Source organism: Clinocottus analis, unplaced genomic scaffold (genome assembly GCF_023055335.1).
Source record: "Clinocottus analis isolate CAN_PGR_092001 unplaced genomic scaffold, fCliAna1.0.p SCAF_1, whole genome shotgun sequence".
Classification (NCBI taxonomy): Eukaryota; Metazoa; Chordata; class Actinopteri; order Perciformes; family Cottidae; genus Clinocottus; species Clinocottus analis.
In genome coordinates, this window is record NW_027175820.1 from 16740485 (window position 1) to 16767234 (window position 26750).

Sequence of the window (26750 nt, forward strand, 5' to 3'; positions counted from 1 at the left end):
ACACGACCCAACAGGTTAGAAAACCTTTCGCGGAGTGAATGTGAGACCGAGAGGGGAGGAAATAATAGAGAGGGGGAGCGATGTTCTTTTGACAACCTGTTCAGTGTGGAGCTCTGAGGCTTGAACGCATCTATGTGGAAGCCTCTGTCCTCCCTCCCCTTTCTCCATCCCTCTCTCTCCCCTCTCAGACAGGGGCGGTCGTTCTCAGTCTGCGCACATATTCCACTTGGCCAGCATCACTTGGAGTCCACAGACAGAGCGCTGATTGAACGAGCGGAGGGAAGCTCATTTTCAGAGCGCATGATTGTGTTAGGAGAGCTTCACTAGACTGTCACTGTAAGAGGCAGAGAGAGAGGGAGAGAGAGAGACAGATACACCGATAAGCCACTTCAACCACGCCTTTAAAAGTAAATAACCCACAAAAGAAGAGACGAGGGTTATAGGATTTTTGCCAAACTAGCCTTACTTGAGTTTTTCAAAGGGAAAGTGTTTTTTTTTTGGGAAGAGGGACTCTCTTGGGGAATCCGATCAGCGGTAAGATTCCTCTGCCCGCTTCTCTTCGTGCGTAAAATAAAAGTTTCGCACATCAAGGAGATCATTTGAGAGGTCTGGGAGCTCCGAAAACTCCTCATTACACTTCCCGGGAATTGTAAAGCTCACACCGGACGCCCGCTCGAGGAGGATATATAACTTTTTTTGTGGGTAGAAACGAAGGGCAGGTTGATTTTACGGAGAGCCGAGGAATCCTCTTCGCTGAGCCGGGAGGAGTGCGCGCGGCACCGGGCAGCAGATTGACCCAAAGGACGGCACCTCTAAGACAAGGTAGACACGCGACAAGGAGTACATGCCTGTACGGAGACTACGTCATACTACACATATTTCAACATCTTAAATTAGGCAATATGCTGTTTCGTTTAACTCAGTTCAGCATCAAAGCGTTGCTCTGATAGCACTTATTATGTGACATTCGAATTCTTGGTATTCATACTCGCCTTTTTTTTTTTAAATTAAAAAAAATATTTCTTTTTAAGCAGGCAGTACAGCAATCTGCTCCACTACATGTCAGTGTACGCAAGTCTCGTTGAGCGCATCCTGACATTCACGCAGAGCATCAACTCACAAGCAGTATAATCAAACTTTCCAGCCGACACTAAGGTGAGGAATCCTCATGTTCGGTGAGAGGAGACACACCAGCCCCCGACTCCACCTGCGGTTCATCCTTTTTCTTCAGGATTTCCAACAGGTTCTAAATTGTTCAGAGAAACACTTGCAGGTTTAAATATAGGGACACACTAAAAAAAGTGTTTGTTTTTTTCTATAGAAGAGGACATATTCTCTTGCTGCTGCAGAACAATTGTTGAAATTATACAAGCCTATTGATCTGAAGCAAAAAGGGTCTGTGTATGTGTGGGTGTTTAGGGGGTCCAACGTTCCTGACCCCACTAGTTGTAGCTAATCCTCTATGAAAAGACTGATCCCTTCTCCTGTCATGAAAACATCTACCACACCCCCACCCCTCTTCCGTGAAGAGGATGTTTAGTTACGTTTAACAGTCCTGTCAATCTTCAATTCTCTCACACACAGCTCTGCTTGTAAACTTTGTATAATCCACGCTTTGTGATTGAATTTCTCATCCTTTAAGTTGAATAAAACGATGTAGGCTGTGCTGCCAGGAGCCAAATTGCTCTGTGATATTATTTCCACGGCACAAGGGGTTGAAGGAGACACTGTTGAACATGAACAAGCAATTGAAAGTACCTGTTCTTTCTTCTTTGATAACAATCACTCAGCTGTCGCCTCTTGTTTATCACAGCTACATCTGCCGGCTGTTGCCCTCTAGTCTCTGTTTTTGCCTCTTAATTCAATATGCTTTATAGTCACGAGTGTAAGAAAGACAGTACTGCCAAAGCATCAGGTCTGTCTCTCTCTGTGTCCCTCTCTTTATAGGTTATGACGGAACTGAGCTGAACATGGAGCTTTTCTGGATTTTGTTATTTTCTAGTGTCTATCCTCTTGCCTGGGGCCAAGGAGTTTACGGTAAGAACTTGATATTTACAAATGTATTCCTATTACCACATCAATACATACTTTATTAGTGCAGGCTGACTGAGCTCCATTGCAGCAGCAACAGTAATTTGTCCAATTATTAGCCCATAACCTTAATTAAGGACCTCTCTGCGCCCCATATTGTCTGTGTTTTAGTGCAATGCGCTAATAGAAGGCAGTAGAATAACTGCAGTTTAAAGTACTGCGAGAATGGCTTCAGCGAGATCGACAGTGAATGAACTAAAAAGGGAGACATGGCTTCTTCGAAGTCGCGGGACAGGAGGCAGCTGGGAAAACATCCAGCAATGTAGTGGTGGGGAAACCCGCCTCCTGCAGATCCAATCTAGTTCCATCTTTAGGCTGATATGAATTTTTATGACAAAAATCCACATTAGGCTCACTAATGTATGCTTTATTACACAAAGTCACATCAAACTTTGAATTATCAAGGTTTATGGTTATTACTGAATGATAACGGTTGGCTACTATTTAACTTCCCACCATATTTTCCCATGCGTATTGCACTCACAGGGGGACGGGACGTGGCTTCCTTTGTCAGGTCAAACAGAACGCTCGTGCTGTGCTTTTCGGGATGAAGCAGCGATTTCTTCTCTCTCAAGACCGTCTCGCTGTACTACAGAGGCTCAGTTTATTCAGCTACAGGCCAGATATGCATCCTCCTGTCCCTTCGGGCAAGGCAAACACACAAACTGATCTGTCAGCTCTAATACTGATTTTGATGTTTGAAGGCATGTGGCAACCATTGAAAACAAGGTCTGTTTAGTAGCATGGAGTGCTGTTGTCATAAGCAATCCCGCAGCCTGCTGTCACACCGAGGGATGCTGACAAACTGTCATTTGCTGAAGCATGCAGGCCCGTGTCATAGTCCTGTTCACTAACTTCTCTGTATGTATTTAGGTTTGACCACCAATTGAAGAATTATACCAATTATGTATTTTTTTTTCCTCTACTCATATAGTAATCATCAAACATGTCTTTACAATGAAAGATAATGTACGCTTCAGTGGCATCACATATATTCATGTGGGGATCATTTATTTTACCCGCTTTGATAAAGCCAACTTTACCGTAAATCTTTCACGCTTTGTTCAAAAATATTTCCATCATACATATATTGAGATTAAAAAATATATGGTTTACAGAGTTACTTTTATTGCAATCATTTTGTAGGAGCGGGTCTTCATTTTTTCAAACAGTTGTCTCCTCTTAGAATGACTTTTCTGATCTAGTTACGTTGTCCTCACATCTCCAGTTTGCCCTGGTGCATTCTTGTCCTCATTTATTTCTTCCCCAATAACTGTATGAAACAGTTCTGGCTTTCCTACAGGGTAATACACTGATTGTTATGAAGAATTTGTGCATCCGTGCCTCATGGGCTCTGTCACAAATGAGCAGTGGGTCGAAGCAGAAAGGTATGCAGTCAGTGCCAATAGTACAGGCTGCAATGATGTTTCGCTTTTCCCAGTGTAGTGGTGGGTTATTTGTCTTAGGAACAGCAACCTCTCAGCCTCTGCTTAGGGACAAAAAAAAGTCCCACAGCTTTGTGGGAATCATGCTGGCCAGCGCTCGCAGGCCCAGATTCCCAGGTGGTGGCGTTGCTCAGCTGCACGCACCTGCGCAACAACTGTTTCCTGCATAGGTAAATCACCATCATTAAAAAGAGTCTTCAAGAAAGAACAAATAGCATCACAATTTGCACAATTGCAGCGAAGAACACGAGTCGGGAAGATCGGGAAGCGAGCCAATGAGTTTGGCTCGCTCGCCGTGTATGCAGATATGCATAAAATGGTTTCCCTCACTCTGGAATTGTTTAGCACTTGCTCCAGCAGACAGATGCGACTCGTTGTCCGTCGGGAGCCAAACGGTGTAAGCGTGCCTGATTGATGTCAGCGCTTTGGAAGGCTGTGAGCTTCATTTACTGTAGCCTTCTCTGGGGTGTGTTTGGATGCGTGCGTTTTTGTCAGCTCACGCCTGAGAATCTGTTGCGTGCAGGTGTCGGTGCTCGTGAGTGCGAATGTGAGTTTGCGTGCCAAATGCAGTGTGGGAGCCCACAAACATGTGTATGCGTGTGTGTGAGTGTGTGTGTGAGTGGGATGTGTTTGTGCAGCAGACACACTTTTCTTCCCACCGCAACAGTTTGCTGGCTCAGCAGGGACTGTGGATCAGTCACTGTTTCTCTTGCAGCAGTGTAGTATTGATTGTACTTCTGTGGATTTTGATAGGCCGTCAAAAAGCCTGTAACACCTGTCTTTCAAATACAAATTGGACAGTCCACCAAGGAAACACAATGCTCTATTAGAGGAAAAGCTGCAGACCATATGTTTCTTCCACATTAAGCACATTTCTTTAGATAATGTTATAGTATGCCCTTTTTACTGGTGTCCTCTCCTCTTTCCTACAGTTTTCTCTGGGATAAGCTTCTTATCTCCTCACTCCAAACACTTCTGCATACATACATACATATAATATATATATATATATATATATATATATATATATATATATATATTCATATATATATATATATATATATATATATATATATATATATATATATACATTTTCAAGTTTAATTTAATCTGGATATCCTGTAATGCTGGGCATTACAAGCATGATGTGGCATCCACATGCGGCGACTCTCAACACACTCAAGGATTAGGGGAGGTTCAGAACATTTTAAGACAGTCTCGCAGGAAGTGTCTCATCATCTGAAGGACTCAGCAGTTACGACATCAATTCAGACAAAGTGTACCAGAAAAGTGTTTCTCCATCTTTGTGGTGCTGCATCACATCACACTCAGTGAGGCAACAGAGTTCACAGGGACACCAAATTATTGATTGCTCGACAAAGTCACACAAAACCATTAGCTTGTGCTGTAGATGGAATCCAAACTGCATTAGCCTGCAATATGATGCTTCATTATGTGCTTGTTAACAGGAAATTTAATGAACCTAAATCAATGATTTAGCTTAACAGTGTTTTTTTTTTGTTTTTTTTTTATTCGAGCAAGGCCCTTGCAGCCAGCAGGACGGTTGAGGCCTTGCCACTAGCCATAGAACAAAGCACTACAAGAGAGGCAGAAAGTGAAAAAGTTTAATATGCAGACATTGCGCACACATTTAACATCACTTTGAAGATGTTGCCCAAGGAAGAATGAAGGGCTTGGAACACATTGCGCGTTTTTTTACTTGCTGTTTCTCTCTTTACCTCTCTCTTTGTGCATGTTTGTGTGTGTGTGTCTGTGTGTGTGTGTGTGTGTGTGTGTGTGTGTGTGTGTGTGTGTGTGTGTGTGTGTGTGTGTGAGCACCCAACATTTGAGCATAATCGCAAGGTAGCGCTTTACTTGCTGCTGTATGTTTTCTCACCATGGCACATGGGTTGAAAGCCGGTGACCTAGAAAGAGATCATTCCAGGTTTAACCGGCCTGACGACCGGCTCCCCTGTGACTTTAACTCTTTCTCTCCTCACATCAGCACTTTTTGTTTGCGTCTCTCTCTTTTATGTCTCTTTCTGCTGAGTTTATTTTGGATGCTGAATATTGCCCTTTTCTAATAAGCATCCATAATTTATTGGTGGCTCTGAGGCAATGGAGGAGGAGAGGGGAGATGGTGATAGAAAGAGACTGAAGCATTAAGCCAGAGATGGTAATAATCTCTTACCTCCCACAATCTGACACCTACTATCCTCCTCCTACTCTTTACCTCTTTGCTTTATTTCACTGTACTTCAAGGTGCACACACACGCACACGCACACACACACACACACACACAGACACGCACCTCTCTTTTTTCCTTACAAATTGGACCGTGTCCACATGAATGTGAACAGTAATCTGAACAATTGTTGGATGACCTTTCCCTCTCTATTTGTGTGATTAAAGTCCTTGGAATGTAGTTAAATGTGCTCAAACTATTTTTTTCCCAACTGGAATTATCTAATGGTTTGTCTTATGAGGAAGCTTCATCGTGTTGTTGACTATACAGCTATTCTTTTCACAGAACAGATACGAGATAACGGGTTGGCAGAGCTGATGTTGGCAAGTGTCTTTATTGTTTGTAGTGTTTATCAGATTTTCCATTATTCACCAGAATTAAAAATGAACATTTTCGATGCAAACCTCTTTAACCATTAGAGGTGGTTGTATCTGCCTGTTCCCTCTCTTGTCTATCACCTCTTTCTCTATTTTTCTGTCTGTTTCCACTCATCTCTGTCATTTCCTCTGATTCCTTCTGCTAAAGATTTTAGTGCACATGGTGCTTTAACTGTCTCGCTTTGCTCCCGTTTATGTTAACTAGGTCCATTGTGTAGCAGTGCAGCCTCTGCTTCCTTAATATTAAAAAGGTCACACCTTGAGAACATTCACATACCCAACACACTATGTAGCCCCTTTATTTTTATGCTTACTCAGCTCATTCTTTGCCACATTTCTGCCCTTGATTCTTTCATTCCCCCTCTTCTCCTTCCACACTCCTCTCCTCTCTCGTTTCCTACTTTCCTTTATAAGTGACTGGATATTAGAGCCTGTCAACATTTCTATTAACCTACAGGTCAGCAGTAGAGCCATAGGCCCATGACCAAAGCGATATGTTGACTGTGGTCTACACTAGCCTTGCTACCTGGGGCTAAAGGATAAGGGTGCTAAGACAACATTTTGGGAGGTCTGATTTATCACTAGCTACACTCTGAGCCCGGGGTGGGCACAAAGCAGCAGGTTAAGGTAGGCAGTGTGGCACACCGGGGTCCCAAAGTAAGGTGAGATAATAAAATATATCTCCTTTCAAAGCACAGTCGGGCAAGTAATGTGGCGTAATGTGTATGTATAGGACAACACCAAGTGTAAGCTGCATTGGCCTAATAAATAAGTCAATAGTTAAAGTTAATGTAGTGGGCAGGGGGTGGCTTCTTCCACCAGACATAATACATAAGAGGCACGGAGATGGAGAGTATGATTGATCGAACTAATGGCTAGACCTTGAGTCATTCAATGTACTATGCATTGAGTGTGTATTAATAAATACAGATAGACATATTGATTGGATTTTTTAATCTATACTCCCTGACGATATTTCTGCTTCTTCCAAGTTATGAGAGGAAATCACAGATAGAGGTTTGACGAGGAGTGAAATGTTGAGAATCACTGCAGGCTCTAGCAGCTTGCATCTGTACTGAAGTGTTGGCAGAATTATTATAATTTCTTTGCTCACAGATCGTCGCGTAACCCTCCTCTCTGTCTGTTAATTTATATTTATTTTTTCCTTTTTTGTATTCCACTCTCTTGGATGATTATGTTCTTCTTCATGCAGATCACATTCACGCTCAATCACACATGCACAATGTTAACGTGCACGTGCACAAGCATCTCTCACCGCATTTACCTTTTGCTGAACCCATAGATCATTACCTCACTCTCACCCACTCTCATCCCTCTGTACCGGGATGTTAGTCAGTGTTGCACACACACACACACACACGCACACGTACACACACACACACACACACACACACACACACACACACACACACACACACACACACACACACACACACACAAGCATGCACACACAGAATAATAACATACAGGCCTACACACACTTCTTCGGATGAGAGTGGTCCGGAGCGTTAACAGGACGACGTGGGTGCCCTGTGAGTAGGAAACACTGTCAGTAAGACTTCACTGTTCATGGCTCCATGCTGTGGCCAAAGGCATTCTGTTTCCAGGTTACATGTGTCTGCCCATCCTATTCTCACGAACGTGATACCTCAGGAACATCCTGGAGGAATTTCTTCAAATCTGACACAGACGTTCACCTGGACTCAAGGTTGAACTGATTCGATTTTGGTGGCCACACGTCAGCGTGGCCTCACAAAACTCGTTATCGATAACTCAATGTCTTTATGCTAAATTTGACAATTAATGACAATTTCACACAGGTGTAAATTCGTAAAACATGATGTCGTGATGACATTTTTTGGACAGACATGGATGTAAACTGCAACATGACCGGTTGGCAGAGGCATAAAACCACAAGGCGGTAATTTCCAGTTTCCTCTGTCCTCCTGTCACTTTGTCAGACATTATCAAGCTTCAAGCTCTTTGTGGCTCAGCTGTCGGTGATTGCGTCTTTTTACACAATTTATAAATGCATGGAAGTTGGGGTTGAAAAAAAAAGTGTAATTGTGTGTATGGGACCTGATCCCAGTGTCTTGAGAGTGAACAAATAAGGTGCATACAGTGTGTATTTGTGTCTATGTGAGAATGTGTGTTTCTGTGTGTGCGTTTGCTTGCATGGACATGAGAGGGAGTGAACATTTGGCATCTAACTTATTCATAAAGACGACAGGACGGTTGTGAACAGCGGTGAGAACATGGCTTACATCAGAGGCCGTCTGCCTCCTCCCTGCACTTCTCTCACACTGTCACTCTCTCTCTTCGTCACTGCCTTCTCTTTCACCTCTCTTGTCCTTTGTCAGCACTTATTTCTATCTTTCTAATCATTCTTTTTATTTGAATGTTTTATTTTGAAATTCTGTAATCTGTTCGGGTATGTATATAACATATTGTCAAAGCCGTTGTGTTGGATTATAGGTGTGATGAGAGCATCTTTCAAATGATGCGGATGGAGATGTTGTTTTGGGACGAGTACACATACGTTATATTTCAGTATTACACTGTGTCTTTTTTGTTACTTACACAGGGGAGTTTCACAGATATCACACTGGCTTTAAATATCCCTTTGATGCATGATTTAAGACAACTGGTTTCTGAAGGTTTTTTTTCGGCAAAAAAGTTCAATTGCCTTTTAAATAATTTGTATAATTACACCCCCTCCTCCTGCCTCGTAAAAAAAAATAAAAAATCCAGAATCCATCCTCAGTGTCTGCACTGAAGGCTTCACGTTTCCACATCACACAAGTGATGTCACAAAACGGATGCTCATGCTTTTCAAGACACTGTCCCTGCACATTAGTCATTCAGCACAGTGAAGATCAAACATGCAAGTAAAAGTAAAAATAAATACAATATTTGACCACTTTTTTTAAAATTTTGTCCGGCAAACCTGTGTCCTTAATTGTACAAAGCCTTATTGATTTGGAAGCTGGGTTAGACTACACTTCATACGGGTTAATGGGATTTTGTTTGGTTATCTTAAAATGTTTTTGGCAGCCCATATCTGTTGGCATCGGTACTCTGTGTCAGTCTCTGCAGTAGGTGTGAATTTCCTCAAGGAGCTTTAACATATTATTGTTGACTCACACTGAGCAAATGCTGGGGTTTCACAGGGTGCATAATGCTATACATACAGGGAGCCATTCTCGCCGCCTGTCGCACCTTCAGCACCTTCCGCACCTTCCGCACAGACATATATTGATCTGTCACTTCATAGAAAAACCTGCACAGCCACTGACTGTCTGGGAAACCTTATCATACAGATATGCTCTGACTTAAAGAGTGCCAGGAAGCACACACACTTTTTGAGGCTGCTCCGCCCACATATGCTCTGCCTCTCCCTGCGGTGTGCTCTGAAAACCCCGGAACAACATCAAAACAACCACAACTGCTGGAGTTGGTCGTGTTCAACTAAACTTTCTGACAGCAGGAAGGGATCAACACTGGAAATCTATCTTCTGCTCCTACACACGTCTGGCCTCAATAATTCAGCGATGCGTGCTGCTTGGAGATCTTGCCCTCTCTTTCTCTAGTTCTCGTTCTCACTCTCAAACTTGCGCTCCCTCAGCAATAAACTACTCTCCCCCCACCTCCTTTTCCTGCTCATGACGGTTTCAGTAAAAATGTTCTGGCACCTTAAATGTTTGAAATTTTACCATGCTGCTCTCACACATTCCTGTCTTTCTCCATGCATCTCAGCTGGCTCGGAGGAGATGGGCTATAATCTGTCAGATATGTTAAAAGCCCCTATGTTGTCAGTGTAGCAATTTACCTGCCACGAGCTACGCTTTCTGATGCCTCTCCTCCTCCTCCAGCCTCATTCTGACTTTACCCATCGACTAAACTTTTGCCTGTCAAGAAAGATGTTCCTGTCATCTTCCTCCTGTCCCTTCTCTTTTCTCTCTGATCCTCTTTCCCTTCCCAGCCATCCATATAGCTACCCTTGACATGTCAAAATGGGATAAAATGCACGCTTTCTGTACTTTACATCCTCATTCCAACCTAATTCTCTCCCTTCATCCGAGGCCTTTCAACAGATGCATGCCTTACACTTACTTTCCTTCCTTGCGTCCCTCCCCCCTCTCTCCTCACCATAAGTTCCCCTTCTTTACGCCCAGCACCTCTCTCCTCCAAAGCCCTGTCATCTTCTCGCTATCATCCTCCGATTCGGTGGCAAGCATCCACCCACCTCTCCACTTACTGCATATATAGGACATAGCGCACACTGTCATTGAAAGCTGGAGACAGGGTGGAGGGCTGACAGTGGGGAGCATGCAGGCAGCCAGGGCTAGCAGCCACCTCAGGAAATGAGTGCAGAGGGAAAGGAGTGTCATGGTGGTTTGATTTGGGCGAAGGTCGGTGACACAAACAGGAAACTGAAATGTAACAATTATTTACATTTTGAATTAAATACAAATTATTGCTATGTTGGATGAAGAGAAGTAACATTTTAACCGTGGCAGGAAATTGACACTTACAGAGAAATCGGAATAAATTTACTTTATTTTTATGCAAACCTCTCTGCCCGGTTTGCACAGAGTCTAGCTAAGTGTGGATGAAAACCTTTTTTGACCTACACATCCCTACAGCTCTACAAAAGAAGTTCAAATACCTCCTCCTCATCCACATCAGCCCTCATGTTCCGAATAAGTGCATTAGATTGTTTTTTAAACCATATGTTATTTTATAAGATTAGCTATAAAAGAAGACAATGCACACCCAGTATCAGACTAAGCTGAAGGAGGGAACTATTAACCTGGGAACAAATAATGAACTCTGAGACCAAAGATTGCTCGTTAGATCCACCCAACGGAGACATCAGAGCCAGCGAATAATCAAAAAAAGGTACCATGAGCTATAGCAAGATCACTTAGCAGGATCTCACATCTCCAAAATTGTTGGAGCAATTTTTGAAGGCTGAATCTTGAGCAACCGACCACAGATTTGATGTATAAACAAGTTATTTCTGGCCTGATTTTTTTTTAAATGACATTCCTTGACTCAACAGTAGTATTTTAAAAATGTGTGTTTTCTTCCCCGCCATTGTTTCCTGTTGAAGGTGCAAAATGAAATCGGGGATATTTGGCTGTTTCAAGTACAGACAAGTCACCTCCGGTGCATCCCCAGTAAAATGGGAGGAGCAAGTCACATCCGGGCATTTGGATCGTGGTTGGCGAGAAGCAGACTTTAGAGTCAGAACACTACCTGGTCTGCAACTTATGACGTTTCACAAGTCCACGAGAACACAATTATAGACAAGAACGCATGTTGAGAAAAGACCACGGTGTGTAACTTAAATACAGTCAGGACACATTAAGCAGCACTTATAATGTACAGAATACACAATATATACAACAAAATATAATACTATATTAATACATTTCATGCAAGCATCAGGCTACAGAAAACATCGATTTTATTGTTGTTTAATCAGCGATACATTTTTGTCAAAATACCCATTAAGACTCAGTGGTTCAATGCTCCTAAGAATGGATCCAACACAGCTCTCAGTTGTTTTTTCATACTATGAATGATATGAAACACCATATTGTCACAGCAATGTCATACAAATAGATCCCGGAATTTGTCTATTTTTGTTTATTTATTTTCCTTCTACAACCGCTTAAAGTAGAAATCGTTAGATTCCTCAAAGCACTTTTCAACTTCTCTTTTCACATGCTGACTGTTTTGTTCGTGCAGTTGACCTACACTGATTTTACAGGTCTTGTAGAGTCCTACTGCAGAAATAAAAACCTTTTTGTTGTGGCAGCAGGAGGAGCCGCGTCACTCCAGGCAGCATGGGTGAGGGCTCGAGACTACAAGTTTAAAAATGAAAACAAAAGTAAAGTTTAGTCGGTGTTATCTGGACTGTAGATATAAAGACGTGAGCTTCTTTAGATGTCTGTAGTCCACTCCTCATCTTAGCTCGCGGCTAGCTACTCGAGGGTACATAAGCTGTAATAACGCACACAACGCTCTGTCTGTTGTTGGTGCAGTTGTATTGTAATGTAGGCAGCAGGTTAATGCATGGAATATATAATACAATACATCGGGTTATGTGGCATCGGTTTTGATACTTAAAAACTGTCTATCATGAGTCCAACAATGTTAGGAGAGTGCAATGCTATATCTGTGGAGCAATCTAAAGTGTGACAGAGAGTCTTTGACTGGTGGTTTGACAAACAATGTATCACAGCTGGTAGTAAATCATAAATGTGAGTTTTTTTTATTTTTATTTTTTTACCTAAGAACAAACATGGTTGTACTATTTATTTTCCATATCATAATTGTTTTTTTTCTTAGTTGATCATGGCTTCAATCTGTCCCTAAAGTTCCTTGGGCACATGTACTGTACCACTAGTTAGGAAACTGTAATAATCTGTCGTTAATTAATGTATTTTATTATTTAAATTATCATGACATGGAGATGATAAAAATGTGAAAAAGGAGTTTTCACTAAAGCAAGATTGCAGAAACAAGTTCAGTGAGGACATGGGAAAAACACATTTCCATGTGCATATATGAGGATATTATTACAAACTCAATTTACTATGATGCCTGTGGCTCAATTTCCCACAGAACATAATTTCACATATTTCATTTGAGGAGGAAATGATGTTAAGCAAGATAATGTATCAGGTAAATTACACATTTTTCACAGAAATCCAAGACTGCAATATTCTGATTGGTCAGCTGATTCCACAGTCAGAGAGCAATACTGCAGACACAAGCCACTGTAGGTTTTCTGAACATCTGTGATGTACCTATTTTAAGAGAACATTTTGAAATTTGAACTGATTTTTGTCTAGATCATTTCCAATCCTCAAATTATATGCATGTGAAATCAAATTGACAAGATAACTGTTTCTCTGAAATTCATCACTTTGTTGATTTATCAACAACAACACCTTTCCACTTTAGGCACGATACCATCCAGGCGACGCTGATGAATTCTCACTGAATTGGACGTTCAGTGAAATGACTTGGATCTGGCTTATGCAAGAAGAGCAGAGCGCAGGGCTCATATTAAAAATGAGATACCACGAGACTGACATTGAAAAGGGCAGGGCCAGATACGGAGCAGCTAAAAGAAGGGAGGTTTCCCTAGTGATAGAGCGCTAAACCAACACAGGGCTCGGAAAATGAGAAAATAAACCCAGAACGAGTCTGCCGTGTGTGTGTGTGTGTGTGTGTGTGTGTGTGTGTGTGTGTGTGAGAGAGAGAGAGAGAGAGAGAGAGAGAGAGAGAGAGAGAGAGAGAGAGAGAGAGACGTAGAAATGAGGGTGTGACCTAAACTTTAATTGTTTTATGCCAGGTACAAGAGACTACAATCAAATATTGGACAACGAAATGAAGTTTCCATTCCTCTAACTTCGGCTGAGTTTATTCGACTCTTCCATATTTTTTGTAACTAACATTAATTTGATTATTCCCCTTCATTCAGTTCATGAAGTGTTTGCAAACAAGTGTTTCTTAAATGTCTTATTTTGTTCAACCAACAGTCCAAAAAACAACAATATATCAATATCAATATCAAGTGCCCTTAAAATATAGTTTGTGTATACCCTTTAGAACAACACAAAGAAGCATTTCCGTATGAACCCTTACAGCACGACAACATCTATCTTTGCCTCCCAAAACAAATAACTGTTGAACAATAAATGTGTTTTATGACTTGACACTGACTTAGTTTAGTTTAGATTTAGGCACAACGATGACTTGCTTAGAATAGGGAAAGCTTATGGTTTGGGTTCAATGACCGCACTATGGTTACTTGACCTTAATTGTCATGTGAGAATACTGACTTAGTTAAGGTTTTGAAATGACATAGCCCAAATCAGTCCAAATAATTATGTATTGCTCAAAATTGGTTGATTCATATTTGTCAATAACTAATAAGTGAATGGACTATTCATTTTAGCTTTTACTTTCATCATAAAACTAAAGATTTTTCTATTTATTAATTAATCATGTAATTATTTTTAAGCATAAGCAGCTGATATATATATATATATATATATATATATATATATATATATATATATATATATATATATATATATATATATATATATACATAGTTTTAGCAATGAAACCAAGGCCGTGTCTCTTCCGCTGCGTAGCCAAGATGGCGCCCGTTTAGTGCGAGTAGTGTCAATCGTTTTACACTGACACGGCCCAACAGATACAGACACAACAGTAACAGTAAAACTACACTATGTATTTTTGAGTTAGTAGTATTTTGTTGGCTAGCTGATAAAAGGCAATGATCTTCCCAAACAAGCAAAGTTTAAGGATTAAACAATCAAACATAGCGCTTCTACCACACATGCGAACACTGTCGATCTAAAAGACTTAAAGAGTTGGAGGCAGAGATCTCTCACGCTTAGTGCGTAGCAGTGAGGTATTGACAGGAAGCAAAGGGAACATGTGTCAGTGATAGGCGCTGCCTTTTTGCTGTTATCAGTCTTACTTTGCTCATCTGTTCCCTTTCTGCACCTTCTCATGTTCCTCCTCTCTCTTTCAGTATTTCATTCTTTCTCACCTTTCTCACCTCTCGCACATGTGACACGTAAGAGCTGACTTGTCCCTCTCAAACTTTTTCTCTCTGGAGTTCTTTCTCTTCTTCAGTTTTTCCACCTCATGATTGCTCACAATGGGCGTTCTCCTCTGCCGTGTTTTGTCTTTTACATTCGCTCTCCATTCAAAGTTTTCATCCATTTCGACTTCATTCTTCATTCTTCCCTGTTTTTAATCTTTCTTCCTCGCCCTCTCTATTCTCGCCTGCAGCAGCCTGCAATGCAAACACAACCTGTTCTGAAGAGGAGTGAATTATTGAAGCTGCTGCTGCCATTTCCTCTATGCAGAAGTGGGCCGCAGAGGAAGGAAGGAGGGAACGAAGGGAGGAATGAGGGTGGATGAAAGACATGGAGAGTATAGATTTGCAAAGAAAAAGTGTTAGGGCCTGTTAGGGCAACGCATCAGAGAAAACTAGTTTTGTTTAGATCGTCTCTACGGTATGTGCAACTGAGTTTACAGTGGGACAGAATAGTGTAGTATGTAACAAACATATGCAAATATTTTAGATATGAAAAGCAAGAAAGATACACTTTGGGAAAATTTAAAACTGCGTAAGCCCAAATATGTATTTCTGATAACTTTACTTCAGACGGGCTGTTGTTGTTGAGGGCATCTGGCAAACTGGACTGGATATGCTTTTGGAAATATCTGCAGTAGGAAAACATAAGTCCACTTAGTTGATCCTATTTCTGATTTTAAGCCTACACACACATTTTTTAATGAGAGCCAAGGTGTAGGTTTGGCATGTGCATATAAATCAATCTACCGTCTCTTTAATTTTGATCGCTAGTAAGAGTTACTTTTTAATCACTACCACAAATAACAAATTAAGGTGAAACTGGTAAATAGTAACACATTGAAAATAAACGTTTAATTATATATATATATATATATATATATATATATATATATATATATATATATATATATATATATATATATATATATATATATATATTTATATTTCAAATGCTACGTAAACCTTTGTGCTTTTCAGTTTGATGACAGTAAACTTCCAACTGGGACAAAAATGGCGCTTGGAGCACATTGATTGATTTACAGCCTGTGTGTGTCCGTATTTGTCTCTTCATGAAAGTCCAAATAGAGTGTGAGTTCAATTCCCGTTGGATACTTTTAAAGAGGATATAAAGGATCTGTAATGGAGTTTCCTTAGTGATTGTCCAATTGTCACACCCCGTGCACTACAATAACATCAGAAACAAAAGAGATATCTTACAGTTACAAAGAGAAAAACAAAAAGAGCACGAGCTCATTTCTGCTCATGAAGCTTTCTGCTTTCAGCGCATGGTAAATTGAACGTGACTCAGATGGTGTATCAACTCCTCTTCTCTCTTCTCTATGGTGGCTGGATAGCAAGAAGGACACAATAAGCCATGGGAGAACTGGCTGTACTGGTTGTCAGTGCGCTTTCTTACCTGGAGATCGTTCTTGTGTGATCCATAGACCAGAAGCAGTGGAGCTGGTGCTTGTCCTGAAATGTTGTAAGGCTACTTAGACCCAGCTCTTATTCATACAGGATGTGGAATGGATTTATACAAAGTGTATCCCCCTATGTGTTGTAGCAACCACGTCAATGGGGGGGTATCAACATGAACAATGGGTTGGAGTACACTGAAGAGCTGAGCTATGCATGCAGCTCATGCATTAACCATTAACCATTAATCCATCATTCACGCCATTTTCCCTTTGGACAGCTTGGACTCCTCAAGTGCTCTTGATGGAAAACACTGATGTGAGAGAGATGGATAAATCATCTTGTGCTTTAATGTTGCACTGAACAAATCAACAAAACGGTTTATGTGTGAGATGATTGACAACTTAAACGTAATCATATCATAGTAGTGTAAATATACATTAAAACATTATTATTATAACATTGAAGAAGGAGGTTGTTGATTCATTGAGATGCAGCAGCTTTGAATCAGACTTTTGGGTTCAACATAATAACTAAACTTTATAAACCAACTTTAAGTTTGCTTAGTATCAGCATTTTGTTTAATTTTATTCAAAGTGATTTGATTTTTTTTTCACGCCTGCCGAGACATCCCACATCTACTTTTAGTTTGACTTTTTTAGATTGTCCCGCAGAATTGAATTTGAACTTCCATGTACTTGCTGTTCTCTCTCTCCGAGAGGCCGTCCCAACACTGTCCAAAGCTTCCTGCCACAACAGATTCACAGGCACTAACAAAGCATCTGTATTATGTGAAAAACATAAATAAATCACATTATGGGACAAAAAAGGAAAAACAAACAAAAAATACTGTAGTAGAAAACTGCAAGAGTCGAAGAATTACTATTTGCATATGAATTACAAAAAAAAGAGAAAACATGAATAAATGGTGAATTTAAGTAAATGGGGGCCACGTTTAACAACAGCAAAACTATATCAGTTTACATAATCTCTCATGGAGTATAATCCAAGTCTCATTTGTCTTGTTGGTTGGTCAAGACTTCCCAAACATGCGTCCTTGCTTCACCCTGACTATTAAATACAACTATGCACAGACGAGTAGAACGCCGTGAAAAATATATTTACACATTGTCTTTTTGTGGTTGAAATGTACCTTTTTTAATATTGTGTTTAAATAGTAATACAAAACAATTACAGTGTAGTTAAATGTGATAGGAATTTAAGACAATATGTTCACGGTTTACATAAAAACATGTTTTCTGTGCTTGATGTAGTGGGTTATTGAAAAGCCTGACCAGAGTGAGAAAACTTTACCCAAAAGAGATATGAATGCTGTAATTGGTAACCGGGGGATTTCATGCACTTACATGTTCCTTTAAGATGCCCACTTCTCTAATTGCTGCTTTTTGTTTGGCAGTGAATGCTTTGAATCCATGCCCAAGAAAATATGTTTTTTATTGGTGCCAAATTGAATTGAAAATTGTTGATGCAATATAAATGCGCTTTGCAACGGCATCGGCTCGCTGCCAGAGTGTTGATGAATGTACTTTGGCTGCGTTTTAGAGACGATACTACCCGTTTAGACGTTTGTGAGCAACCCCGGGTTCACTTCTGGTTTTAGCTGTTGTCCTTGAGCTTGACGAAGGTTTTTAAATGAAGTCTTTTATTAATGCTGATGAAGAGAATCATTTTAAGATGTTTAAGGGAGGCAGGACATGTGGAGCCATGAATATGTAAGGGTTATTTTTTACATGTAAATCCTTTTTACATCTTAGTTTCTCCTTAATTTTCACTTTCAGTTCACCCTGATAAAGTGTCCTGACATCCTGTTATTTGAACAATCTTTAGAGCTAAAGATGATCTCTGATTTTCAGAAAACATCTCTTACAGAGATCAGTATTACCAGCTTATCGTTACCATGCCAATTATAGAGGTGTCAGGGACTCTTGTCTGTTTGTAGCTGCATTTGAAGCATTTCATCTCTCTGATACTCTTTTTTCACATTCCATGTGTGTTTGTGTGTGTGTGTGTGTGTGTGTGTGTGTGTGTGTGTGTGTGTGTGTGTGTGTGGACATCAGTTGAGTATGATAAATAAAGCAAGCACATTCTTGAGTTTGTTTATGTACATGTGTGTTTATTTTACACCTCTTTTCCCCTCTCTTCTGCCTTCCTTCTACGCCTCTTATCTCCCTGTTTCTGCCAGCTGTAATTAGAGGTATAATCAATGATCAGATGCCTTCCATCACTGGTTAATATCTGATCTTGCTTTGATTAAAAATGTAACTTGCTCACCACCTACTCTCGCTTCGTACCTTATGCATTCCATCTTTGTAATTTGTGCTACTTTGTGCGCTTGCATTTCGACCTAATTATGCATACTCACAGCCGCACACCCTGCACAAATAGAAACGCACACGGGCCTGAATGTACTGTATGCTTTCCCCGTCTTCTCTCAGGGCGGGTGAATTATCTCTCCCGACCTGTCGTCTCATTACAAATGCCGAGTGATCAGCATGATTGTTTATTTGAGCTTAGCTGTAAATGGGAAGAGACTTCATTACACTTTGGACACTTGGGATGAACAGTCGGGGGGCTTCAGGGCCCAGAGGGAAAATTAAACCACTTGTGTGGTTGTGGTTGTGGGCTTTAACATCCGGATTTGAAGGATGGAGCCCACACAGCCCACCGCTTTGATTCAGTAATAGCAGTTTGAAACAAAGAACAGAATATGAGTGCTGATAAAACTGAAGAGACAAAGAAAAGTCAAGTAGCCCACCAATGAAACGCCAACTGTCAGTCATAGTAAATTGTCTGTCAGGATGTTTTTTTCACTGTCTTCTCATACTGCTCAGAGCTGAACTGGGATAGATGTAAAGCCAACCACAAGGGAGGTGCAAAGATGTCTTCACACAGGGGAACTGATCACAGAGCAGCCATTATCAGAAGTTGCAGTTGGTGACAAGGTCAGGAAGAGATGTGCTGTCTTCCTGGCTGTCCTAAATGCACCTGAGCACACATTTAAGGAAGGTTTTAAAGGACTTGTTTTCCCTTTTACTCATCTTCATATTTTCCTTTCTGATGATTAAAAACTGGCAGCAAATTCAGTCAAGCTCTACACATTAGCATACCCTGCTTTATCGTCTATTTGACTCTAAATAGGGCAATAATTTACGAAAATAACATCATGCTGTATTTAAGCATACTTTAAACTAGCGGTTGAAAAAATAAAATCATGTTTGCAATATTTACTGAGATAATAAATTAAGAAGTAATGTCATTTTCTCATAGACTTCTATACAACCAGACGAGTCATACGCTGACGGCTATTTGAAAGGAACCAAGTTCGAGGCTCTTCTACATTGGCTTCACGTCTCAGTCCCAGAGGTTACCGCCTGGTTATTAATGTCCAACAGACCAATTACTGTATTGTATATTATTCAAATCTGTTTCTTTTTTTTTTCTTTCACACATACACAAAGACTCACGAAGACATGCTCATTATTTGTTTCATTCCTCATTGGCATATGTGACATTTGGCAGAAATGTATCAGAAGGGTGGGGCGTGGATACAGCTGTAAGATTGCAGCCTTCTCAATAACCACAAAGGGCACCAGCTGATTCTCTTTTACTCTGAAGCAGTGTCTGTATTTATCAACCAAGTACAGGCCAAAAGTAGGACCATTTCTTTAGCTTACTTTGACCGGCGTAGGTCTGGACATCATACCAGATGTAGCTGCACCTCAGAAAATGACTCAACCGGAGCATTGTTGCTGGTTCTCGAGCAGGGAGGAGATATTTTACATTATGGGACAACGTTCCAAATAGTATTCCAAAAGGCATGTATCTTTGAGTTAATTTAAAGTAAAGGGCTTTTAGAATGAAGGAATGCTCTCACGGATGCACGTTTAAATATTTCACACACACCTGCGTACACAGACAAACACACAATCACACACACACACACACACACAAGTTTACCAATTCTCCACAGGACTCATTTCATAAACTGAATATTGAATTACTGCGTGATGCTCAAGCAGGAGTGTTTCATAGAAATAAAATATAGAGCGAGGGTCCATCACCCATATTGACTAACTAACACACTCACAACACACACCATTACTGTACAAATACACACACACACACACACACACACACACACACACACACACACAAACACACACACACACACACACTATTGAATGAGGGCAGGCGGTACTTTGTAGTCTGCTGTGGTTGTAATAGCCTCATTATTCATCGGTGGGCACTGCTTATTCACTCTGCTAAGCCAAACAGAGTAAAACCAGAAACTATTATACACACATGCACAAGCACACACACACAGTACAAACTCAATGCATATTGAATACGGATCTTTCAGGACCCTCCTAAAATAATATATATGAATTGCTCCAAATCAAGATTAAACATGCAACAACTGATAAAAAACACACACACACAACCGTAACATATTATCAGCTTTTAAGTGTTAACTGTTGAACTTGTGCGCTTATGAATTGCTCCAAATCTGGCCAAGTAAGTTCAATATTCACTCTTTTTTATGTCTGTTTTTATGTCTGTTTTTAGTCTCCACTAATTCCAAAATTATAACAGAGTTATGCTTTAGCTGCTAACTGCTCCACTGTGTACAGCAGCCAGTTGTTTACTGTGTCTGTTGGGCAGTGCAGGTAGTAAACATTGAGTAAAACAAAAAAGCAGCGTGCCAAAAACGAGGATTTGAGAGTGAGAAGACGAAAAACAGTCAAATTGTTGTCCACATAAACCATGAGCTTGAACTCAAAGTTTTGAACCATGAGCGTGAACTCGCTGTAGAGCTCTGGAAGGCCGAGGGGAGCCAGATCCAGTTTTTGTGGGGATCTGGGGATCTAAAGTAGTAACTCTGACACTATGGCCTTTGCTGAAGCAGAGTTTAAGATAAGATGAGATAAAAATGATCCTTTATTAGTCCCTCAGTGGGGAAATGACAGGATTACAGCAGCCTTGCTCACAAGTAAATAAAGATAAAGTTCAAGTAGTATAACTAAACAGTGGAACAGTAATAAAAAATAAATTAAAAAAAATAAACCGTAAGAAGAATATTAAATATACAGATGGAATACAAAATAAAATAAAAATGTGTATAAAAGTATTGCAACACAAATGCAAAAACGTATTATAACACAATTGCAGAGTCCAAACAAACTTCATGTGCAGACATTGTTCTGCTCGGGACGGTCTTGTGAGAGCAGTTGTCAGAAAATTCATTCTAGAATCAAAATATTTTGAATTGCCACATGAACAAGAAGGCGCCTGCATTGTCTGAACTTGTGACAAGCTCCCAAAGACTCCTGATGGTCTTATCATTGTTGTCTTGACCTTCTTCAACATTTAGATCTCCACAGCAGAGCATCTCAGCTAATAAACACTTTAAATAGATTTCAAATCATGAAATGAAAGTCATTGAGGAAAAGGCATGCTCTGATGGGAGGGGGGATACACATATGCATTTGTGTGAAAGGGATTGAACCCAAAAATACAATTTTAATAGCAAGATATAGAGTATGTGTCTAACCACAAAAGTTACAAAACCTAGACAGTGTAGCGACAGATGATCTCTGATCTCAAAAGCAGGGATTCAGTTGGTGCTCGCCTGCACAAACAAACCACAGGACATTTAAAAGACAATTAGAAAATAGAGAGGATTGGTGTTAAAACGAGCCTTTAAAATGCATCTGAGGGTTTTTAACACATCACGTGTTGTTACACAGAACCACATTTTGGAGGTATCTGGTCATTTACAGTTGAAAAGACAGAGGAATTGTGACCGGAAGGTTAAACCAAATATAAAACAGCAACCTGACAGCACATCCATCATTCCAGATAAGACACTGGAAATAGAGGACAAGAAAGGAGTAAAGTATTCCTCTTCTTTTCACTTCAAATTGTGAAATTGTATGTATGTATTTAACACATTTCCCAACATTTTCCTTAGACGGACAATATCATATATGAATCCCAATCGACTTATTGTATATTGGAAATAATTTAAATAATTATTATAATTTGGGATAACACAGCATATTACCCCCTCCTGATAGCTTTTTAGCAATTTAGGCATCAGACTTTATCACTTTTCATTTGAATTCTACCTTGACCAATTGAAATGCCTACAAAAGGCAGCCAGCTAACGGACACAAGGTCGTTACAGCTCCAAGCAGTGCTCTGAAGTGTGTTTTATCCCATAAGTAATGGCCATTCATTGGAAGACAATGACCTCAGTGATGGCTGTGTTTTCCAGATGACTTGGGAGAGAAACTGAGCTCGAGAATCAGCTGATTATGTTCCAGCGAGAAAGAGACCATTGAAAAAATGTAAATACAAGGAGTGGATGTGGAGGTGTAATAACTCTGTAGGCTACGGCTCAGTGCTCCTAAGGATCCATGGCCAACTAGAATATATACGCTCCAGCAAGTAGATTGTGTGTACATGTGATTATCTCTCTCTCTCTCTCTCCCTCTCTCTCTCTCTCCCTCTCTCTGCATTTGAATATTTAATAATTTCATGGCGTGTTAAGCACGTGTTGTGAGTAAGTGTGTTTAAAAAGTAACAGTGACAGTGGCGCTTGTGCTTCTTGCTGCGTTGTCTGCTTTCAGTTCAACACTTTAATTTGCTTATTTTTGAACAGCACATTAAACAAGAAAGACCTGAATGTCCAGGTTGAATGTACTTCTAAAGAGAGTTTCTCTGCCGGGCTGCAGGTCTCTGCTGAGCTCTCTTTACATGCAATCAAGGAAGGATCCTGCATGTTTCAAAGGTTTGTATTCTGCCGGTCAAAATAATGATGATCTGATTTTATCCTGCAGGTTTGTAATAAAGCTGCTGCTCTTTAAAATGTCTTTTGTGACATTTGAGTTAATAATGAAAACCTTGCCTTTTTTTCAACCAAATCATTTGTTTGAACACAGCAATTAGCTTTTTAGTCAACTCCAGGGCGATTTACAACTCAAAGTTGTCGTACTCTTATCTGCTGATTTTTCAAAACGCTGCTAAATCAAACCGACAAAAACATCTCTCTCGTTCTGTCTTACTCGCTCCTCTTTATCTTCTCTCTCAACTACCTTTCTTTTCCTCATCTCCACCGCACCTCATCATCTCTACTACAATCCTACTTTCTCTCCTTCTTCATCCACACACCTTCTCATTCACTTCATGTCGTTTTTGCTCCCTCCCTACATCTTTCATGATTACCTCATGTCGCCCATCTTACCCCTCCTCCTTTCCACCCTCTTCTGATCCATCTCCTCCATTCTTTCCTTATTCTTAGCTCTTTTGCAGCTGTTGTATTCACTACCAGCCACTAGTAAAGCATATTTATTGTCTTCAGCGGCCTCGCCTCATCCAGCGTGCGCAGTGTGTGATAGTAAATCTTCCACCTCCCTTGGCTTACACACAGGCTTGTCTACTGTAGCAGGCAACACAAACACCTATTATTTACTGTGTGATTCATTTATGAATTAAGCCTTTTAAGTTTTTTCTTACATCCATTTCCCAGGGAGGGGAGGATGGCAGGGCTGATTAATTGTGAAGAGGGTTGCCGTAGAGCCACACACACACACACACACACACACACACACACACACACACACACACACATACCCACACACACACACCTATTTATGCTTGCATTTACAGTATTTGTATCAAAATATATCTCTACTGTATCTGTAGAATGCACAATTGAGTGTGATAAATATCATTGTTGCAACACACACAAAGTTTAAATCATAAAATGACATCATATTGTGTGTCACGCATGTTCAAGTTAAGCAACACTTTCTGACACTTGTGGCAGGACGCTGTCCTTCTTGGAATGACTTGGTCTTGCTCGACAATGTCCAATGTGTCAGTGTGTGTACTGGGTGTTGCTGTAGAAAGATAGCTTTGCTCTGAGGGCAGCAATCCTTGATGAATAAAGGTTGAGATGTCTTGCTGAGAAATTCACTTTCCCCTCAGGTGGGTGTCATATTCTTTAAAGTTCATCCGATACAGAACTTTGTAAGCATAAAATGCCTTAAATGGGTGCCTCACTCGGGTAACCACTGACTATCCACCATGTGAGACAGATTCTGTCTTTTTTGCGTCTTATTTAAAACAAATTGCACACACACAAAAGGCTTCACATTGGAGCTCTGAATGTTAGAGCTCCAATCTGAAGCCTTTTGTGTCTAAAACATATGCATAAATAAATCAAGTGTAAGTGCAAGCTGACCCACAAGCACCCACACAAATGCTTCTCAATGGACTATATTTGAGTACTGTTAGTGCAGTAATTAGACACAACATAACCTTTATGCACACTCACATCTGGATGGGCTCTAACTGAGTGCAGGTGAACTCAACTTTCCTCCTTGAGGTTTCCTTTGGAATTTCATTACCTGTACTCGATGCTTATCGATCTTGTTATATACACTATAGGCCAAGTAACTGCTAAATAATTCAGTCTGGTTAAATAGGGCTGTTCCATTATTCAGAAGCGTGGCACAATGTAATTAATATTGTAGAGATATGTGACAGGCCTGGTGGCATTTCACTCAGTGGCAGCACATTGCTTGCTCTCTACTTCTCGTTCTCTACGCTCACCATGTCATCATCTTTTCTTACTTTTTTTTAGCTCTGTCTTTCTCATTTTGGCTTTCCTTATTTTTAACATTTTTGTCCTCTTCACTTCCTCTTGTACTCTGTTTTATTTTCTTTCTGTTCTTTTTCTGCTCCCTTTCTTTCTTGACTTACTCACATACTTTTTTCCCCCCCGCCTCTCTTTCCCTCCTTGTCTCTTTATGTCAATCTCATCCACCTCCTCCACTCTTCGCGGCTTCTAATGGTTGTGTTGAAAAGTTTTTTTCGCGAGACTCAAACAGCATCTGGGGATTTTCTCAACGAGTTGTGTGTATTGCGTTTTTATTGTGACATATATTTCTCAGCTTCTTCCATAATGATCCATATTGTTCTGATGTTGTTGAGATGTGACATAATACTCTGTTTGACAGAATCGCCAGAATATCTAAAGCCTTGTATCGACTGCTGTACATGCAGTATATGAGAAAAGCCGAAGAAAAGCTTTGTTTCTGATGCATCTCATTCTTATTATAGTGTTGTTGAGTAAGACGTTGTTGAATGCTACCATGCTTCTAAGCAAAATGTATAGTAACTGCCATTATAAAAATCCCTCATCCTGCTCCTGTCCTAAATCTGTCCTTCATTACCGCTGCCTTATCAGTGCAAAGGTCAATAGAACAAAACATTCATTCAGTTAATTCAAAAGATGTTCGAACCATTGACTTCTGTCTTATATCACTCTGCAAACTATTTAAGGAGCGGTTTCAACTCCGACACAGGAGGTTAAATAGAAGTGAATGGTGCATCACAACTGAATACTCTATGATAGCTCCCTACATTTGGACTTTCTAGCGCTCTTTTCCTGAAAAGGTCAGCTCTGTCAAGATGGCTCCTGGTCAAATGGCAGGTTGAACTCAATGCAAAAAAGTAGTGTGGATTTACACGTAAAATAACAAAAGGCTGATGCGATAGCCTTTTGTGAGCTGGCAGGTTGGCACAAGGCCCTATTTTTCGTGCGGGGTTCAACAAAGTCAATCAAATGTCCTGTTATCCAACTTAAATTACAGAGATGATTGACGTCAGCCTAACTCAGTTTCTCAAAGGGTGATCAGCGCTCAGATGGTTTCGTTCATTCGAGCCAGACCTCAGTCACCTGGATACTTCCGTGTGCACGCTCCTCTTCAAAAGGGGGAGGAGTCGAGCGCGGATTTCATGATCTTCAAACACGACAATGGCAAATAAACTCAGAGAAAGAGCATCTCTTTTCTTCGTAAAGGAGCAGGAGATGATCATGACTACATATGATTATTTTAAGCTCATAATGATGGCACAGCCTAATGGTGCGTTCACATCCAAAGCGTAGCGAATATTCAAGCGAATATAACACTTCCTGTTATGAACGTAGCATTGCGCCCCTCTGCTGGTCGGGCTGGAGTCACATAAGCATCGCAAAATATCAGACAAGTTAAATGCCTCAGTGTTGGAAGAATGTAGCGTCTACTTTTAAGTGCCTCATCACCCAAATCAATCAGATTTATATTTATTTAAATGGGCCCGCTGGCAGTAGTATACGAATGAATATATACTTATGAGGATAAATGTACTTTATGCACGTATGTATTATGTACCATGTATGTGTATATACATGTATGTGTAGATTAACATATAACTAGGTGTTTGAATATGTGGGCGGATCAGTATGTATGTATTTTTCATAATCAGAAATTCAATCAAGCCGTGAAAAGAAATTGTGTGCGATTCTCTGCATTCTTATCATGAGTCCAACTTAATCATGTTTTACAGTAATGATATGTATGCTGTACTAATAACACTGTCGTATAATTCTGAGTGTTTTCAACACATCCATAAACTTCTCAAGCGC

General features: G+C 40.4%; 1 protein-coding gene across 2 annotated transcripts in view; it reads left to right on the top strand.

The window, feature by feature from the left end:
• The first annotated feature begins 221 nt into the window (after positions 1-221).
• Positions 222-26750, top strand: part of LOC137798324 (MAM domain-containing glycosylphosphatidylinositol anchor protein 1) — a 160469-nt gene continuing 133940 nt past the window's right edge. For both annotated transcript variants that reach the window (XM_068595435.1, XM_068595443.1), the window contains exons 1-2: positions 222-822; positions 1948-2037. In XM_068595435.1, the coding sequence (XP_068451536.1) occupies positions 1971-2037 (67 nt within the window). In that variant the 5' untranslated portion in view covers positions 222-822; positions 1948-1970. The remainder of the gene's footprint in view (positions 823-1947; positions 2038-26750) is intronic.